Genomic DNA, 20,379 nt, shown 5'->3' on the forward strand with positions numbered 1-20,379 from the left:
TCTTTTTGTATGTGTCGTCTAGGCAATGTGTCTATGCTTTTTTTATGTAATTATGAAACATTTCTTAATTGAAAGATCTAAAAATCCAGTTTAAATCAAGCGTTTTCATTGGTTTTTTTTTCTCTTTTTTTTTTTTTTTTTTTTTAGCAAATAACGTGATTATAAATGATTTGGAAACATTTTATAATGGCAGCATCGTCATTTTTTTAGTTTAGAATTGTGATTGAAGGACATGCATGAGTGATTATTAGTTTCATTGATTTGAAATGAAGCGAGAGCGAACGTGTGTTACTGCATACTCCAGGAATTTCAAAAAGCCTCATGACCGTAGCTAAATATATATATATGTTAAATTATTCTTTTCATTTTACTTTAATAGTAGTGACTTTGAAAAAGAAATGTACGATTTAGTGGTAATTGTATTCTATATTCTTAATTTTCCTAACGTGTTTATACTTGTTACTGGAATAAGCAAAATATAACCATGCCGTGCTACTTGTGAACCCTTCTTCGAAATTTATACTTTCCTAAGAGTTTCTTTATCACATCAAAACAAATATATTCTAAAATATGTTCTCATCAAATCCTTGAATAAAATTGTTGAATTAAAAAACAGGTGTTGAAACCGAAAAAACTCAAGTTTTGGTGACAATTGGTGATCAATTATATTTTGATTTCTTGCAATAACGGGTTAAGACAAGTATGGTTTTGGTTGTAAGTATTTTTCATGTATATATTCATAAGAAATTTAGAGTAGTATCACAGACGGGTCGACATTTATCATTCAGGTTTCTGAAATAACCATGATTGAAATGTGATAATGTTTTCTTATCAGATTTGTCTTATGCCAATACGTGGCTGGAAATATTAAAGTAGTAGTGATAGAAAATGAAAATTTCAATATATAATCACACTCGGCACGCCTCGGTGGATCTTAAAATTACAGACCTTTACCGAGGTTTGTCGATTGTACATAGTTTCACTCGGCAAACTTCGGTGGATTATAAAAACTAACTTTTTGATAAAGAGTACAGACATTTACCGAGGTTTGTCGATTGTATATACTCATTGTTGAAAACCATCTGAGATTTATTAGCGCACATATCATTAAAATTCTGCTGTTAAAACTTCATATTTCATTTGCAACATGTATATATGCATTTCCAATAACAACTAAGTCTTGATATTTCTCAAACAGGAATAAGTGAGGTAACTAAATTTATTGTTGTCCTCTCGAAAACAAACGCCTTTTATAGCTGACTATTTGATCTCTTGTGAAGAGTTGTCCGCGTTGCCAACCATGCCCATCTTCTTTTTATGTCCATTTAAAGCTTACTTTACAATAGATAGAGTAAGTGGTGACATATAAAAAGAGTCGCCTTTTCCAATTAACTTGAATAGAAAAACAGCTTTCGCATGCAATACACATCAATGGGCAACATCCGGTGAAAATAATCTTATGCGTCTCAAATGCGTATGGCATGCGAGTCCTCGTGTAATCATGCGTGGTTTCTTGCTTGTAACAGGATGACTTATATGAGCGGTTTCTTGCTTGCAACAGTATGCATATTATTTTTGATGTATGCTCGTCAGTCCTGCAATAGACCTCGATATTCCCTAATACTCACAAAGGCATCATCTATTTGGTTGTGGTGGAATATTAGTAGAAAAGTCAGATGTTAAAACGATATTGAATATAGTCCTTTAACATATAGTTGTGTATGTATCAATACTTTTATAATATATCACTTGTATCTTAGACAATGTAGATATTTTTTGTAATTTAAATTTTTAAAGTTTTTCCATTTTTGCACTCATCATTCTCATGTACACATTGTTATTAATTTAGTAACTCTTGTATGGGTTGTGTAAATGGTGTTATAGTCTTTTAATAATGAAGAGTGAGTCATTTTCGATATTAGAATTTAGCATCAATTATAGTTATGATTTTTGTTATTTAGTTATTTTTAAAGAGTTAAATCCCTTAAAGTGGCAATACAATGTAGGTCAAACTGAATCTTAATATCTGCTGAGTAATCCATTTGATTCAACGTAGGGGTTGAACCGCAATATTACAGTTCTTGTTATACGCTAGCACTATATCAAATGATTAACAAATTTTTTAGAACATATACGTACTATATTTTAGTATATCCCTAAACTATTTTTTTCATAAAAAAAAACGATTATCGAGCAGGCTTTCTTATTGTAACACAGCTTCTAAAGTTGAATTCTAACTCAAAGCACTTTTGGACGCGAAAGCATGCATTGTATAGTAAAACAACAAGTAGGTTTATTTACTTAATTTATATAAACTTTCAAGATAAAAAAAAGTACGTTGTAAAGTCATACGAAAAAAAAACCTTACGTCTAAGGTTGATCGTAAGTATACTAATTTGTTCTTGACTTAAGACTAATCTTAGGCGGAAGTTTTTTTTTGGGGAAATCGACTCCTAGATTTTTCAAGTCAGTCGCTCTATGATTAGGTACAACAGTAAAGATGCTTCTGTGATTATATTGTTTTAAAGGCGTATTTATGAGGGAAAACATCGTGCAAATATTTGCTTTGTAACCCATTGTGTGTGGTCAGTTGTGGCATAAATAGTGGTTAGTTATAATCAAGACCCAAATATGGTTTCTGTACACAAAACAAAATAAGTCGACGAGTAATACATGGCACCATATTCATGCAATAGAGACGATACCGCTTAATGCATATGACCGAAATATATGCATGGTCTTCTTTGCTGTTCAGCGTTGGTCTTTGTTGTTTTCTTATTAAACTCGAAGGAAAAGTTTTAAATTATACGGTTGCTTTTCAATAAGACATCGTTCATTTATAAATTATTAACATAATATATATTAACTCAAGATACTTACTTTCTGACTTTGTTCTGCATCCCAGATTTTCTAATTTGCCAAAATGTAGTTTTGAATTTTATCATTTTTTTTTTTAAGTTCAATTTAAACAGTATACATTTATGCCACCAAGTACAACTATAGCTCTAATGGCATGAAATGGAATAATTCAAATGTATCCATTTGAAGAAAACTTCTAAAAACATGTTTCATTTGGTATCAAGGTTTTAACTCTACTCTTATGCATTTGATCTGATTCTACCTCAACCTCATGCGATATTACATTCTCAATTTATCTTTCCAAAGGTATCATACAACTTGAAAACGTTATCCTCAATTTTAAATGTAAAACAAAATATGTTTTGTAAAGTAGTACGTACATATGGGACATATACTTGCCTCCCCATGCCGCAAAACTTGTATTTCCTTGGGAGCAATAAAACACTTGCATAAGTATGACATTATTAATAATTTTGAATTCGATGGAGACAAAAATACATATAACCTGGTTTAGTGGAATATTAAAATTCGGCATTTCTATTGAATAAGTTCTAAACATTATGTGTCCAACCAGAAGTCCATTACTAATCTAGAAATTGATTTCTGGTCCAAATCATTAGAATCAATCTAGAGAGTAAAGACGACACTCTGCGTACTTTGTTATATTTTTGTCTTTTAGTCGCCATTGTTATACACCGTTCTCTACTAAAGTAGAAACGTTAACCATTTCATGTGATTTTTTAGTTGAACATTCATTATATATTCGATAGTATATAAAGACTTTCTCTAATGAGTCAGTATGTGTTTGTTTATAGCTGTGATTTCCATATACCATGTATCATAAAATAATAAATTTCTCAATTATTATATGCTTACATCTTTATTATAACTACTTACTTGATACGAATAAATGTCCCAGTAGTTTTATAGTACATGTTATACTAAGAGGAACAGGCAATTGATTGGTTGTTGGTTTTTTTTACGTCCAGTGACAACTATTTCAAACACATTAAGAACCGTCCCGAGTTATTTTCGCTGAATTAGAAAAGTTTAAGAGAGTTTGCAGGCAGATACAAGATTCCTTTAGTAGCAATTTTCAGATCAATTATTTGCTAATTGAAACCCAAAAAATAAATCCAATAAAAATAATAATAAGAGCTAGGTGCAAAATGGCATCATGAGAGAAATATTCTATGAAAAGTTGATTGAAATCCAGTCAATATAATGCAGATACAGGGTGCCTATTTAGTTTCGTAAATATGTCCAAGTCAAGATAGAGGTGAAAGATATCAATGTGACCTTCACACTCACAAGTCGAAAACAAACTGACAATGCCATGGAAAAAACGAAAAACAACGAAATGATAAACAACAGCACACAAAACACAACGGTAAAGACTGAGCAACACAAATCCCACATAAAAAGAGAGGTGGTCTTGTCGAAACAACATGAATCAATCACGTCAAAAAATAAAATGGGAGTTCACAATGATACTATTAACCAGGTGCTCCGCAGGGCTCAGCTTTATACGACCCCAGTGGTCGAACCCTGAACAGTTGGGGCAAATTTGGTCACAATATTCAAGCTTGATACTGTCTGAATTTGGATTGTGATTAAATTTTTGACATAATATAGGTTTTTGTCACAAAATTAATGTGGTCAGAGATCTAACAAATCTATTGCACAATACTTTTCAACTGAAGATTTCTTAGTGAAACTTTTTAAAATTCGAAATTTGAAAAATAAAAAAAAAGGATTCCCTTAAAAAAATGGTAAACAAAAAATCCCCCCCACTTCATTTCTGATTGGAGTTTCAAAAGGGGTTTTCTGTATTTTTGTAGACTTTCATTGTAATCACTGTAAAGACTTGACAATTTGGAATGCCCAAATTTTAGGATGTGACCTTGACTTTTGAGAACACTGTTAAGTCTGCTGACAACTTATGAAGAAAAACAATAGCAAAATTTCAATATATTAATTTCTAATGTGACCTTATAATCTGAACAATTGACCTCTAACTGTAAAGACTGCTGACAACTTCTGAAGAAAAACAATAGCAAAATTTCAATCTATCAATTTCTAATGTGACCTTGACATCTGAACAATTGACCTCCAAATTGATAGGGGTCTTTTTCACATTCATCAAACATTAACAAAGATCTGATTTTTGACCCAAAAGAAACAACCATTTAAAAAAAAACCTCTTTAATCTATTGACACTGTGACCTTGACCTCCTAGAGATGGTGAGTGTAAATTTTTTTAAAGTGAAATATGATATTTTGTTAAGATTGAATAATAATTGTATGGTCACTGGAACAGATAACTGATTGTATGCATGCACAATGTTGCTCACAAATTTCATAGAACAACTTTGTGTTATATACAAAAGACAGAGATACTACAAATGACAAATATTGTATTTTGGATAACACATTTGTCCAAATATACAGTTCAATTCATTGCTTCTCACCTCTAAGTTACAACAATTACTTATCTAAGTATGCAAATCACACAGCTAAAGGTGCTTCTTATTCTGTCGCTTCTTACAAACCTCTGAGACTAAAGGCGACACTCAGGATAAACATTCAGCAAAACATATTATGACAGACAAACCAATTTGTTTTAAAAACTTCTCTTACACTTTAAAATTGAGAAAGGAAACGGGGAATATGCCAAAGAGACAAATCGACCAAAGAGTAGTTAACAGCTAAATGTAGCTTAACCAATCTAGTTGTCTCAATTCATTCATATCCTTATAGAACTTAATTTCCTCAATCATAGAGATTTGGTGTACATGAACAATATTCCTGTGCATTTTGTCATTTGGGAAATATAAACCACTTGTAATTACAGATTTTCGGCAATGAAATATTTCATACAATTGTTCTTTGACATCTTAGCCTGCTAGATAATAACAATGGTACTTTTTTCAGAATTCGTTGGTAAGAACACACATCTAGGGTGCTAGCATAAGGCAGCTTAATAGACTAAAAACAATAACATTGTAGTTATAGTATTCTAAGGTTTTTATTAGGTCTATAGGTTTTGATGATACATGTAGTTCTACCCTCGTACAGATTATTTGTTGCTTAAAATCAAGTGGCAAATATTTCATACATATTCAGGACAAGAACAAATTAACAATCACTTTACAAAATTGTTTATGTGCTTCCTGTCAAGTGGCAAATATTTCAAACATATTCAGGACAAGTACAAATCAACAATCCCTTTACACAATTATTTATGTGCTTCATGTCAAGTGGCAAATATTTCAAACATATTCAGGACAAGTACAAATCAACAATCCCTTTCCAAGATTGTTTATGTGCTTCATGTCAAGTGGCAAATATTTCAAACATATTCAGGACAAGTACAAATCAACAATCCCTTTCCAAGATTGTTTCTGTGCTTCATGTCAAGTGGCAAATATTTCAAACATATTCAGGACAAGTACAAATCAACAATCCCTTTCCAAGATTGTTTATGTGCTTCATGTCAAGTGGCAAATATTTCAAACATATTCAGGACAAGTACACATTAACAATCCCTTACCAAAATTTATTGTTTGATAAATGTCAAGTGGCAAATATTTCATGCATATTCATGACCAGAACATATTCAAAATCACTTTTCAGATTATTTTTGCTTCACTTCATGTGGCAAATATTTCATGCATATTCAGGACAAGAACAAATTTACAATCCCTTTACAAGATCGATTTTTTGCTTCACGTCAAGTGGCAAATATTTCATGCATATTCAGGAAAGAGAACACATTTTAATCACTCTTCTTACTGTCAAGTAACAAATATTTCATGCATATTCAGAACAAGTACAAATTTAGACTCAAGTTACTAGATTTATTGTTTGCTAAATAACAAGTGGCAAATATTTCATGATATTCAGGAAGAGAACAAATTCTTATCCTTCTTCTTGATGTCAAGTGGCAAATATTTCAAGGTTATTCAGGACACAAACAAAATAACAATCACTTTACAAAAAGTAGAGTCTATCTGACAATGCAGGATGTGGAATCTTTCTTATATTCTGGCCAACTAAATACGCCAATTTGTGTGCATATTGACATGGTGCTGGTACACGTATTGTGCCCTGAAAATAAACAAAGTATGATTAGATTTTTCTGTATTTAGCAAAATATAAATTACAAATATACACTGAACAACACAAAAGTCATTTGTAAACATCCATTAAATAGAATATTTATCATGATTGTGAAATAAATAAAAATCCTTTTTTCCATTTATAGTTCTGTAGGTTGATATAGTCGTGTTTGATTTTTTAATGGTACATAGACTTTACCATGTTTTTAATTGTACATAGACTTTACCATGTTTTTAATGGTACATAAACTTTACCATGTTTTAATGGTACATAGACTTTACCATGTTTTTAATTGTACATATACTTTACCATGTGTTTAATGGTACATAGACTTTACCATGTTTTTAATGGTACATAGACTTTACCATGTGTTTAATGGTACATAGACTTTACCATGTTTTTAATGGTACATAGACTTTACCATGTTTTTAATGGTACATAGACTTTACCATGTTTTTAATTCTCCTAAGAGTTTGTTATTTCTTTCTTTTTTTTAACAAGTGCCAAGTAAAAAGTATTCAAAATATTTCACATGTTTCAATAAATATAAAATAACTTATATGTAAGACTCTGTTATCTGTTCTGTTAAAAATATTCAACTTACCGGCCAGTTGTAATACAGATGACATAACTTATAGGTAAGTCTTTGGAATCTGTCAGCAGTAAAGCTTGTGATAGTATTGTAGATAACATTGTAGTGCGTTGGTGAGACAGTCCCCTGACGTACGGACTGGGACACCAAGAAAAAGTCCATCCTGAAATAAAAGAGGTACAAATGTTTATTAGCTATATTTATGGTGTTTACTTATTGGTGGCCTTAAGATGTATTCTCTCTTTGATTGGATAATGTTGTCTCTTGGACACATCCCATTCTGAATTTTATAAAATTGTTTTTTTTTAAAGAACAATACCAGGTTTGCAAGGTAATGATTAATTATGCATAATCTTTAGATTGAATTTTGCTCACATGATTTCAAACAAAATTCAAGTGATTTTTTTGTTCATGTTAATTTCACATGAACTTAACAAATGATCTTGATTAAGGTGAAATTAACGTGAAATCTTTCTTGTTTGACCCTTTGACCCTGCATTGTTTGGATATCTTAGAATAGAGCAGCAGAGTTATTAGTATTCATTGTTTGTTCCTAAAAACAAAATTTTCTTGGATACTAATTTTCCTGGATTGAGGATGTTTGAATTGGTGGTTTTGCTGGATCTGTAAACAAGCTTCTAGAAAATGGTTAACTGATACTGAGATCCCAGGAATGAAGATGAATCTACAGTATAAGGTGAACCATAAGCCTTTATTAGTTGTTGTTAATGTACTTAACAATTTCACATCAAAAATCAGTTTTATTATTCAAAGTAAAAAATCATCAGGTTTAATAAAGTTTAAAGGGTTCCTCACATTTTGAAAGAGGGGATATGTTGTTTTATATATCACATGCCCCCTCTACAAATGATGAATGGTGTTGCCTTAAGGTGGTATATGGGTGTCTTCCGCCATCTTGTATTGTAAACTAGAGGCTCTAAAGAGCCTGTGTCGCTCACCTTGGTCTATGTGAATATTAAAGGAAGCAGATGGATTCATGACAAAATTGTGTTTTGGTGATGGTGATGTGTTTGTACATCTTACTTTACTGAACATTCTTGCTGCTTAAAATTATCTCTATCTATAATGAACTTGGCCCATTAGTTTCAGTGGAAAATGTTAGTAAAAATTTACAAATTTTATGAAAATTGTTAAAAATTGACTATAAAGAACAATAACTCCTAAGGGGGTCAATTGACCATTTCGGTCATGTTGACTTATTTTTAAATCTTACTTTGCTGAACATTATTGTTGTTTACAGTTTATCTCTATCAATAATAATATTCAAGATAATGACCAAAAACAGCAAAATTTCCTTAAAACTAACAATTCAGGGTCAGCAACCCAACAAGGGGTTGTCCGATTCATCTAAAAATTTCAGAGCAGATAAATGTTGACCTGATAAACAATTTTACCCCATGTCAGATTTGCTCTAAATGCCTCGGGTTTTGAGTTATAAGCCAAAAACTGCATTTTACCCCATGTTATATTTTTAGCCATGGTGGCCATCTTGGTTGGATGGCCGGTTCACCGGACATATTTTTTAAACTACTAACCCAAAAGATGATTGTGGCCAAGTTTGAATTAATTTGGCCAAGTAGTTTCAGAGGAGAAGATTTTTGTAAAAGATTACTAAGATTTACGAAAAATGGTTAAAAATTGACTATAAAGGGCAATAACTCCTAAAGGGGTCAACTGACCATTTCAGTCATGTTGACTTATTTGTAAATCTTACTTTGGTGAACATTATTGCTGTTTATAGCTATATAGTTTATCTCTATCTATAATAATATTCAAGATAATAACCAAAAAGAGCAAAATTTCCTTAAAATTACTAATTCAGGGCCAGCAACCCAACAACGGGTTGTCCAATTCATCTGAAAATTTCAGGGCAGATAGATCTTGAACTGATAAACAATTTTACCCCATGTCAGATTTGCTCTAAATGCTTTGGGTTTTGAGTTATAAGCCAAAAACTGCATTTTACCCCATGTTCTATTTTTAGCCATGGTGGCCATCATGGTTTGATGGCCGGGTCACCGGACACATTTTTCAAACTACTAACCCAAAAGATGATTGTGGCCAAGTTTGAATTAATTTGGCCGAGTAGTTTCAGAGGAGAAGATTTTTGTAAAATATTACTAAGATTTACGAAAAATGGTTTAAAATTGACTATAAAGGGCAATAACTCCTAAAGGGGTCAACTGACCATTTCAGTCATGTTGACTTATTTGTAAATCTTACTTTGCTGAACATTATTGCTGTGTACTGTTTATCTCTATCTATAATAATATTCAAGATAATAACCAAAAACAGCAAAATTTCCTTAAAATTACTAATTCAGGGCAGCAACCCAACAACGGGTTATACGATTCATCTGAAAATTTCAGGGCAGATAGATCTTTACCTGTTTAACAATTCTACCCCTGTCAGATTTGCTCTAAATGCTTTGGTTTTTGAGTTATAAGCCAAAAACTGCATTTTACCCCTATGTTCCATTTTTAGCAATGGTGGCCATCTTGGATGGTTGGCCGGGTCACCGCACACATTTTTTAAACTAGATACCCCAATGATGATTGTGGCCAAGTTTGGATTAATTTGGCCCAGTAGTTTCAGAGGAGAAGATTTTTGTAAAAGTTAACGACGACGCCGGACGACGCCGGACGCCAAGTGATGAGAAAAGCTCACTTGGCCTTTCAGGCCAGGTGAGCTAAAAACAGAGAACCTAAGGTCCATATTTTCTATCAAGTTAGCAAAATTGGATGCAGGAATGCAGATATTTAATTTGGATTTTAATTTAAAAGAACCAATTTATAAGAATATAACTTATAAATATTAATATTTTTACAAGTGTAGATTATTTTTGGTTGTTCTAAAATGTTTTTAAATTGGCATTTTAAGGGGAGGTAACTCTAAAAAGTGCATTTTCCAAAAAACGTACGGTGACCCTATTTTTCTTTTGATATTCTCTAAGCACTGTCTGAAAGCTATCTTTTCCTAACTTATTTTACAATTCTATCATTTTGTTTAGTTTCTAATCACAAAATGGTGTTTTTTCCTGTATAATCCATACAAAATGTGTCATTTTGTCATAACCTGTAGCTTGAGAAAATGCACAGTGACCTATCCTTTTTATTACATTTTTGAACATATTTCAATAGATACTACGTTTTGGCAAAGTGTGAACAAATTCTATAATTTTTATTTTAGACTCTCATACCACCTTAAGAACCGGAGACTTACCATTCACTTTTAGTGAGGGCGCTATCAACAACCGTCCCTGGTGTGGGATTGCTGTAGTTCTGATGGTTCTTAGAGAAGAATCTTTGACTGATCCTCTTCTTTACTATAACTACTGCTATCTTCGGCCTGTAAAATAAACTTGATCATGAGAAATTTTCCTTTTTTTTTCTTTATAAATACTATGATAATTTTTTATAATATGATATCAAATACTATGATAATTTTTTATAATATGATATTTGATGTAGGAACGTCTGTTTTGTCAAACAGTAAACAATAATCAAAATACTTAAAATGTCAACCAATCAGTTTTCCTGGTGGGTTGGAAACAAAATTATGGTTATTTTAGTTGGAATGAACTAAGAAGTGTAATGCATAATGCTTAAAACTAGACAAACATATCACATCTCGGAGTCCAAAGCAGAGGTGTCATTAAACTGAGAAGAATTTGTTCATTGGTTCATTCAATGTCAAAATCATAGCAACTATAAAACATCCAAGCTTGTTCAATTGATACTATAAATGGCTTACTAATTTTTTCAAAGAAATAACAACAATTTTAAATTCGCAGTTATTCTAAATTGACTTGTAAATCTTTAAAACAGCTAATTTAAAATTCCTAATAACTTAAAAACTTACGGAACATCTGGGTATAAATCTACGGTACAGCCCTGCATCTGTTTGACCTCATGTTCCATCACCATATCTAACTGTCCATCACCAACTCCATCTCTATATACAACAATATTACCAGGCAAATGACCATTTACTTGATGGTACTTCTTTAGTCCCTCTGTACAGATGAAAGGAAATAACAATAATTAATTAGTTATTGAACATAAAATTTGTTCTTCAGAATCATATCTACTACGTACATAAACTTTGTTTGTGTCTAATCAATTTGTCCAAAATATGTTTAAACTTTAAACGTTTTTTCCTTTATACATACCATAGTTATTGAAATTCTAACTGTGTTGTTTGTATTTATAAATGATTTAATTTTGGATGTAACGCGTCTTCTGATTGGCTGACATTATTTTGTTATCAGCCCATAGACATAATTTAGTCATGTGACTGTGACATCATCAACGTTTTTCATGGGTTTTCTACTGTTAAACTTGAAATTTAGAATTAAATTATAAGAAATGACTGTAATATTTTTTCTGTCTATTTGAAACCACATAAAAAATGTGGTGCATACTGTTAAATAACCCGCTACGCGTGTTATTCAGTGTGCACCAAATTTTTTATGTTATTTCTTCATGGACAGAAAAAATATTACAGTCATTCCTTAAATGTAGCCTGCTATCATCAAATATTTTCCTTGAAATTAATTTTCCAGTAAAATTTTAATGTTGTTTTTTTAATTACTTTTCCATTCTAATCCTTTGAATGTTGATTGTAAAATATTTTTAACATACCAGCAAACTTTACATAAATGCCATCAATTAATTCCTGTCCACTTAGTTGTGGAGTTACAGTGGAAAAGTATCGAGTACATTCCTTGTTTAGACTACAGACGACACCAGCATATGACTTGTTATTCTTCTTGTCGTGGAACACATCTATACCAACAATCATTAAACCAGTAGTCATGCCCTGTAAAAAATATAAATTATGCACAACATTTACAAGTTGAAAACTTTCATCTTCTTGTTATAATGTAATTAATCTTACAAAAGAAGACCTTCTCATAAATGGCAAGATAATGAACAATAACTTGATTGCCAAATAGTTCATTGCAAAGTTGTTTGTTTATCCTCTCAATATTTTTGTTTCATTTTACACTATCTTGGCGACAAAAATTAATATGCAACAGTTTGACAAGTTCGGTCCTCAAGATTTTTCTGGTTATCATACCAGTCCAAGGTTTAGATAAGTGGAAGCCTAATCATACTTTTCACCTACATGTATATACGATTTTCAAATCATTTTATTTAACAGCTTGAAAGACTGATAGCAGTCTTTTAGTTTTTGATGTCATTGGGTTACTGTGTCTTTGTTATACAATGTATTCCCGTAAAACGGTAAGAAATATCCACCTAAACAAGAATGTGTCCCCAGTACACGAATGCCCCACTCGCACTATCATTTTCTATGTTCAGTGGACCGTGAAATTGGGGTAAACCCTCTAATTTGACATTAAAATTAAAAAGATCATATCATAGGGAACATGTATACTAAGTTTGAAGTCGATTGGACTTCAACTTCATTAATAAACAGCTGCGCCATGAGCGCATGATACGCCCGACGTCTTGTGTGGAAGTTTTATGCAATAATCATAAATAGTTTCTGAGGAAGTTTTAGCAATAACCATTTATTGTTTTTGAGACACGGCGGGATATGTGAAACCCCCCCACCCTGTTTTTTTTTAACAAATATCACTAAAATAAAATTTTGAATCAAACCAAAAAGTATACAGATCTTTAAATTAGTATAACAAAGAAGTGTGTACAGTTTCAAGCAATAATCATAAATCGTTTTTGAGATACGGCGCGACATGTAAAAAAACTCTCCCCCTTTTTTACAAAATACTCAATAACTCAAAAATGAAATTTTGAATCATCACCAAAAAGTATACAGATCTTTAGATTAATATAAAAAAGAAGTGTGTAAAGTTTTAAGCAATAATCATAAATCGTTTTTGAGATACGGCGCGACATGTAAAAAAAACCTCCCCCTTTTTTACAAAATACTCAAAAACTCAAAAATGAAATTTTGAATCATCACCAAAAAGTATACAGATATTAAGATTAATATAACTAAGAAGTGTGTAAAGTTTTAAGCAATAATCAAGAAACGTTTTTGAGATACGGTGCGACATGTGAAACTAGAGGCTCTCAAGAGCCTGTGTCGCTCACCTGTTAATGTGTTTACTGATGTCGGCCATCTTCGTTGGTAGGCGGGGTCATTAGACACTTTTTTTTTGAATAGATACCCTAGTATTATGATTGTAGCCAAGTTTGGTTAAATTTGGCCAAGTCGTTTTAGAAAAGATTTTTATACAAGTTACAAAAATGACGAAAAGTTGTTCAATATTGACTATAAAGGGCAATAACTCCTTAAGGGGTCCTCTAACAATTTTGATCATGCTGACTTATTTGTAGATCTTACTTTGTTGAACATTATTGCTGTTTACAGTTTATCTCTATCTATAATAGTATTCAAGATAATAACCAAAAACTGCAAAATTTCCTTAAAATCACCAATTTTAGGGCAGCAACCCAACAACAGGTTGTCCGATTCAACTCAAAATTTGTGAGGGGATATATCTTATTCTGATGGACATTTAAATCTTGAAAGATTTGCACTAAATGTCTTAGTTTCAAAGATATAAAGCAAAAACTGCATTTTACCACTATGTTCTAATTTTAGCCATGTCGGCCATTTTGTTTGGTAGGCTGGGTCATCGGACACATTTTTTAAACTATAAACCACAATGATAATTGTGGCCAAGTTTGGTTAAATTTGGCAAAGCAGTTTTGGAGAAGAAGATTTTTAGAAAAGTTACAAAAAATGACGAAAAGTTGTTAAAAATTGACTATAAAGGGCAATAACTCCTTAAGGGGTCAACTGACAATTTTGGTCATGTTGACTTATTTGTAGGTCTTATTTTGCTAAACATTATTGCTGTTTACAGTTTATCTCTATCTATAATAGTATTCAAGATAATAACCAAAAACTGCAAAATTTCCTTAAAATAACCATTTCACAGGCAGCAACCCAACAACAGGTTGTCCTATTCGTCTGAAAATTTCAGGGCAGATAGATCTTCACCTGATCAACCATTTTACCCCATGTCAGATTTGCTCTAAATGCTTTGGTTTTTGAGTTATAAGCCAAAAACTGCATTTTACCCCTATGTTCTATTTTTAGCCATGGTGGCCATCTTGGTTGGTTTGACGGGTCACGCCACACATTTTTTAAACTAGATACCCCAAGGATGATTGTGGCCAAGTTTGGTAGAATTTGGCCCAGTAGTTTCAGAGGAGAAGATTTTTGTAAAAGTTTACAGACGACGGACGACGGACGACGGACGCAGGATGACGGACGACAAGTGATGAGAAAAGCTCACTTGACCTTTCAGGTCAGGTGAGCTAAAAAAACACACCCCTGTTTTAGTTACAAAGTGCCGTAACTCAAAAAGTTTAAATCTTTGTTTTCACCAAAAAGTATACAGATCATTTGACCATCATAAGAAACAACTATATTAAGTTTCATGAAATTTGGATAAGTCGTTCTCAAGTTACGGTGCGACATGTTTACGCCGGACAGACAGACGGACAGACGGACGAACACCGGACATTTGTATACCATAATGCGTCCCGTCAAAATTTTGACGGGCGTATAAAAACTACCTTGACCAAAAACTTTAACCTGAAGCGGGACAGACGGACGGACGAACAGACAGACGGACGGACGAACGAACAGACGGACGGTTGCACAGACCAAAAAACATAATGCCCCTCTACTATCGTAGGTGGGGCATAAAAAACAGGCAGAAAACTTTTGAAGTATAGAATGTTTTCTGTAATAGTAGATTATCTCCCTTTGATAACTTACAGGCATACTTGCTACCCAGAGTTCTCCACCAAGCTTACAGTTTAGCTGGATAGCAATATTAGTAGACACAGACTGGAGATTTTGTTTCTTGAATATAGTTCTGCTTAGTACTACCTGACTAGGCACTGCAAAATATAAATTGATACAGTTATAATTTTCATTTACATGTTAATCTGATTTTACAGGTTTCATTATCTTCAGTACTTACTGTAAATTCAGAAACGATTTAACATTTTTATCATTAATATTGGATAGGTTTCCAAACTAGAGGCTCTAAAGAGCCTGTGTCGCTCACCTTGGTCTATGTGAATATCAAACAATAGACACAGATGGATTCATGACAATATTGTGTTTTGGTGATGGTGATGTGTTTGTAGATCTTACTTTACTAAACATTCTTGCTGCTTACAATTATCTCTATCTATAACAGTACTTTCTGTGGAAAATGTTATTGAAAATCTTCAAATTTTAAGAAAATTGTTAAAAATTGACTATGAAGGGCAATAACTCCTTAGGGGGTCAATTGACTATTTTGGTCATACTGACTTATTTTTAGTTCTTACTTTGCTGTACATTATTGCTGTTTACAGTTTATCTCTATCTATAATAATATTCAAGATAACAACCAAAAACTGCAAAATTTCCTTAAAATTACCAATTCAGGGGCAGCAACCCCATAACGGGTGGTCCGATTCATCTGAAAATTTCAGGGCAGATAGATCTTGACCTAATAAACAATTTTAACACATGGCAGATTGCTCTAAATGCTTTGGGTTTTGAGTTATAAGCCAAAAACTGTATTTTACCCCTATGTTCTATTTTTAGCCATGGCGGCCATCTTGGTTCGTTGGCCGGGTGACCGGACACATTTTTTAAACTATATACCCCAATGATGATTATGGCCAAGTTTGGTTAAATTTGGCCCAGTAGTTTCAGAGGAGAAGATTTTTCTAAAAGATTACTAAGATTTACGAAAAATGTTTAAAAATTGACTATAAAGGGCAATAACTCCTAAAGTGGTCATCTGACCATTTTGGTAATGTTGACTTATTTGTAGATCTTACTTTGCTGAACATTATTGCTGTTTACAGTTTATCTCTATCTATAATAATATTCAAGATAATAACCAAAAACAGCAAAATTTCCTTAAAATTACCATTTCAGGGGCAGCAACCCAACAACTAAATGTCTGATTCATCTGAAAATTTCAGAGCAGATAGATCTTGACCTAATGAACAATTTTACCCCCCCCCCCCCACCCCATGTCAGATTTGCTCTAAATGCTTTGGTTTTTGAGTTATAAGCCAAAAACTGCATTTTACCCCTATGTTCTATTTTTAGCCATGGCGGCCATCTTGGTTGGTTGGGCGGGGCACCGGACACATTTTTTAAACTAGATACCCCAATGATGATTATGGCCAAGTTTGGTTAAATTTGACCCAGTAGTTTCAGAGGAGAAGATTTTTCTAAAAGATTACTAAGATTTACGAAAAATGGTTAAAAATTGACTATAAAGGGCAATAACTCCTAAAGTGGTCAACTGACCATTTTGATCATGTTGACTTATTTGTAGATCTTACTTTGCTGAACATTATTGCTGTTTACAGTTTATCTCTATCTATAATAATATTCAAGATAATAACCAAAAACAGCAAAATTTCCTTAAAATTACCATTTCAGGGGCAGCAACCCAACAACGAAATGTCCGATTCAACTGAAAATTTCAGGGCAGATAGATCTTGACCTGTTGAACAATATTACCCCACGTCAGATTTGCTCTAAATGCTTTGGTTTTTGAGTTATAAGCCAAAAACTGCATTTTACCCCTATGTTCTATTTTTAGCCATGGCGGCCATCTTGGTTGGTTGGCCGGGTCACCGGACACATTTTTTAAACTAGATATCCCAATGATGATTGTGGCCAAGTTTGGTTAAATTTGGCCCAGTAGTTTCAGAGGAGAAGATTTTTGTAAAAGTTAACGCAGGACGACGACGGACGACGACGGACGCCGGACGCCAAGTGATGAGAAAAGCTCACTTGGCCCTTTGGGCCAGGTGAGCTAAAAAAGGAATACTGCATTTTAAATATTGATAATTTACATGTATGCAGCATTTACTGAAATTGTAATATAATTTGTCTCACAATTTTTTGTCCATCTTTCAACAATCACAACTAAACACACACACGTTTCTGGGTGCCATGCACAGACACGAGTGCGTATATGCTGAAAGTGGCATTAAACACAAAAAATCAATCAAGCATTCAAAGACACTATTAAAGGAAAATTAATCAATGGAAAGTTGGAAACCTACCTGGATGATCAACACAACAGAATTTCTTGATAGCATTATAACAATCTTCTTTACTGGAAGGTAGAACACAGAGGACGAGCTGAGTGGTAGATTCTACTGTCTGTCTTAGACCCGTGATGTAGGACAAGTTTCTATCGTCAGGTAATTCAACCCTGAAATTAAATTATTGTCAAACTTTTCCATTACTGACTGTTATATGTGTTTCTGCTGTTGCTGATAAACATTTTAAACAAATAGATGTAGAGTGTATTGTTGATTAATTAATTTTTGTGAATATCAGTTTTTGTGAATGGTGGAGCCATACATTGTGTATTCTTGGATTTCATTGTTTGGAAATGTCTGCAAACAAGCATTTAAAATACTGTATGTTGTTGAGCATTTAAATTTTTGATTTACCTTAACCCATGAAAATTAGTATCTAAGATTTTCATTATAACCTAGGATATGTTTTCCATTAGGGCTATTCCAGAAAAAAATGTATGGGGGTTGGAAGGCACATTGTATTAATAATACATGGGTGATAGGTATCAGAGCAACTTTTCACACTATAATGCACTATAATTTTCAATACAATTGTCTGGGTGACGGGTGCTGACAAAAACTGCCTTCCAACCCCCCCTCCATACATTTTTTTCTGGACTAGCCCTCAACAAATTCAGACATGCCAAGAGAGAATAATCAGGTATAACTCAGGATAGCATCATGCCATGATTCTTATTAGAAGTTAACGTCAAGTCAACACCCTAATTTGATGAGATTAAAAGAAGTTCTCCTCTCTAGTTCAACTGCTTATATCTGGCTAAGTGTCTACTATTAAGGGGAAGCAATCATGTCAGGCAAGAACATAGAAAAGTAATTCCTAGCATCACACATTAATTAGGGTCTAGTAGTAAATAGTAAAAAGAAAATGAATATAGTGCAACTTGTCTAAAAGACATCTGAGTATTCCAACATCCTGTTTTAACGACACATTTTCATGGTCCCAAAATCTGCCTATTCTTGCAGAAAAAACCTGAGTATTCTGACACCCTGCTTAATCCAACATGTTTTCTGGTGCCACAGTGTGTTAGATTAGACAGGTTGCACTGTATATACATACAAATTTGGTTTTCAAAATTTGATTAATTCCTGTAGTACTTACACTATAGGTTGTGTGAAGTTAATTCCCATGGGAGGTCCAACACGTTTAAGAGCCTCAATGAAATCTACAACTGTTCCACGATTCTTTCTTGAGAATATAATGACCCAGTTTTTCAGACTGACTGCAGTTGTCAACAGATTACTTCTCATGTCTTTAGACCAGTCAGGTTTTGTTTGGTCATATCTCAACTAAAAATGTAAAAAAAAAAGGATAAATATTAAGGTGGTACCCAACACTTTCACTAAAATTAATTTGGCTTGTTTAATTTTCATAAAATTTTGACAAAGTATTTACTTTGACCCTTTGACAAAAAGATAAAAATTTCAAAAAATTTGAACCAACCAATTTATCAGAAAAATTACACTGGTTATATAGCAGTTTGACAAACACTTATTTTGATCATTGAGAAGCTTAATATTCCCTTAATAACAACACAACGTAATTAAAACGTTTAGCTGATTTTACAGAGTTATCTCCCTGTAAAGTTAGGTACCACCTTAAGCTTAATTTAAACAATACATTGTCTTACTGTTTACAAAACTTAACATTTTTGAAATATTAAGGCTTTTCTACCTCATGAATAGATTACCTTAGCTGCCAAACATTTAGGAATTTTTGGTCCTCAATGCTCTTCAACTTCATACTTTATTTGGTCTTTTTAACTTTTTTTTATTGGAGCATTACTGGTTAGTCTTTTTTAAAATTTTAATCCTGGTATTTATGATGAGTTTATTTACATATATCATTGTATTTCCAGGATACCTTGTAATTTATGATTTTCATGGATTATGAAAATTTAACTAAAACATTGAAAAACTGGGTTATTATCCTTTTACTTCTTTCAAGCTAATTAATTATTAGAGACTGATTCATTATTCACAGCCATATTTAAATCTAAGAAGAATGTGATTGAGCTTAATACTTTCAATTCTAGCAATTATCTATAGAATTTATTTCTCAGTTTTAAAAAAGCTAATTTTAATGTCATAAAACCTTAGTATAAGTCCATTAAGTATAAATAAAAGAGAAGATTTGGTATGATTGTCAATGAGACAACTCTCCAAAAGAGAACAAATGACACAGAAGGTTTTGGTTTGTAAGGAATAACTTTGGTGGCAATGCTAAATGCAACTGTCATTTATAATACCCTTTAATTCACACGGGGTTAATTAAACACTGACGGCTCTCTAATTTACCTGCACATCTTTTTGTTTGATGATTTCTGGATCCAATAGTTTAGCTTGTATTTCGAGTGCTTGAGTTGGTATTCTTAAATGCCAATCGTTCATCATTTTTTGTACATCTTTATTCCTGTAATCATAAAAGGGGTCATTATAATTTTATGTAAACAAGATCAAGCATTTTCAGGGTTTCTTACTGAAAATGTATAGGGTTGGCATTTTTAACTTTTAAATTGTTTATTCGATGGAAGTTTATCATTTGTATTTAAGAATTAAGCAACGTTGATAAATGTGGTAACATGTTTAAATTTTGTGACATGTATTTATCAAAGTCAGAGGCTAAAGAAAATCAAATTCTGTTAACAG

The 20,379-nt window shown here is 32.5% G+C and overlaps 1 protein-coding gene across 1 annotated transcript in view; it reads right to left on the minus strand.

The window, feature by feature from the left end:
* Positions 1-6,698: 6,698 nt before the first annotated feature.
* LOC139528122 (piwi-like protein 1) overlaps positions 6,699-20,379 on the minus strand; it is a 35,422-nt gene continuing 21,741 nt past the window's right edge. The window contains exons 9-17 of the mRNA XM_071323951.1: positions 20,029-20,143; positions 18,833-19,020; positions 17,692-17,843; positions 15,380-15,504; positions 12,238-12,415; positions 11,456-11,609; positions 10,817-10,942; positions 7,586-7,736; positions 6,699-6,969 (exon numbers count right to left, since the gene is read on the minus strand). Coding sequence (XP_071180052.1) covers positions 6,853-6,969; positions 7,586-7,736; positions 10,817-10,942; positions 11,456-11,609; positions 12,238-12,415; positions 15,380-15,504; positions 17,692-17,843; positions 18,833-19,020; positions 20,029-20,143 — 1,306 coding nt within the window. The 3' untranslated portion in view covers positions 6,699-6,852. The remainder of the gene's footprint in view (positions 6,970-7,585; positions 7,737-10,816; positions 10,943-11,455; positions 11,610-12,237; positions 12,416-15,379; positions 15,505-17,691; positions 17,844-18,832; positions 19,021-20,028; positions 20,144-20,379) is intronic.

Source organism: Mytilus edulis, chromosome 6 (assembly GCF_963676685.1).
Source record: "Mytilus edulis chromosome 6, xbMytEdul2.2, whole genome shotgun sequence".
NCBI lineage: Eukaryota > Metazoa > Mollusca > Bivalvia > Mytilida > Mytilidae > Mytilus > Mytilus edulis.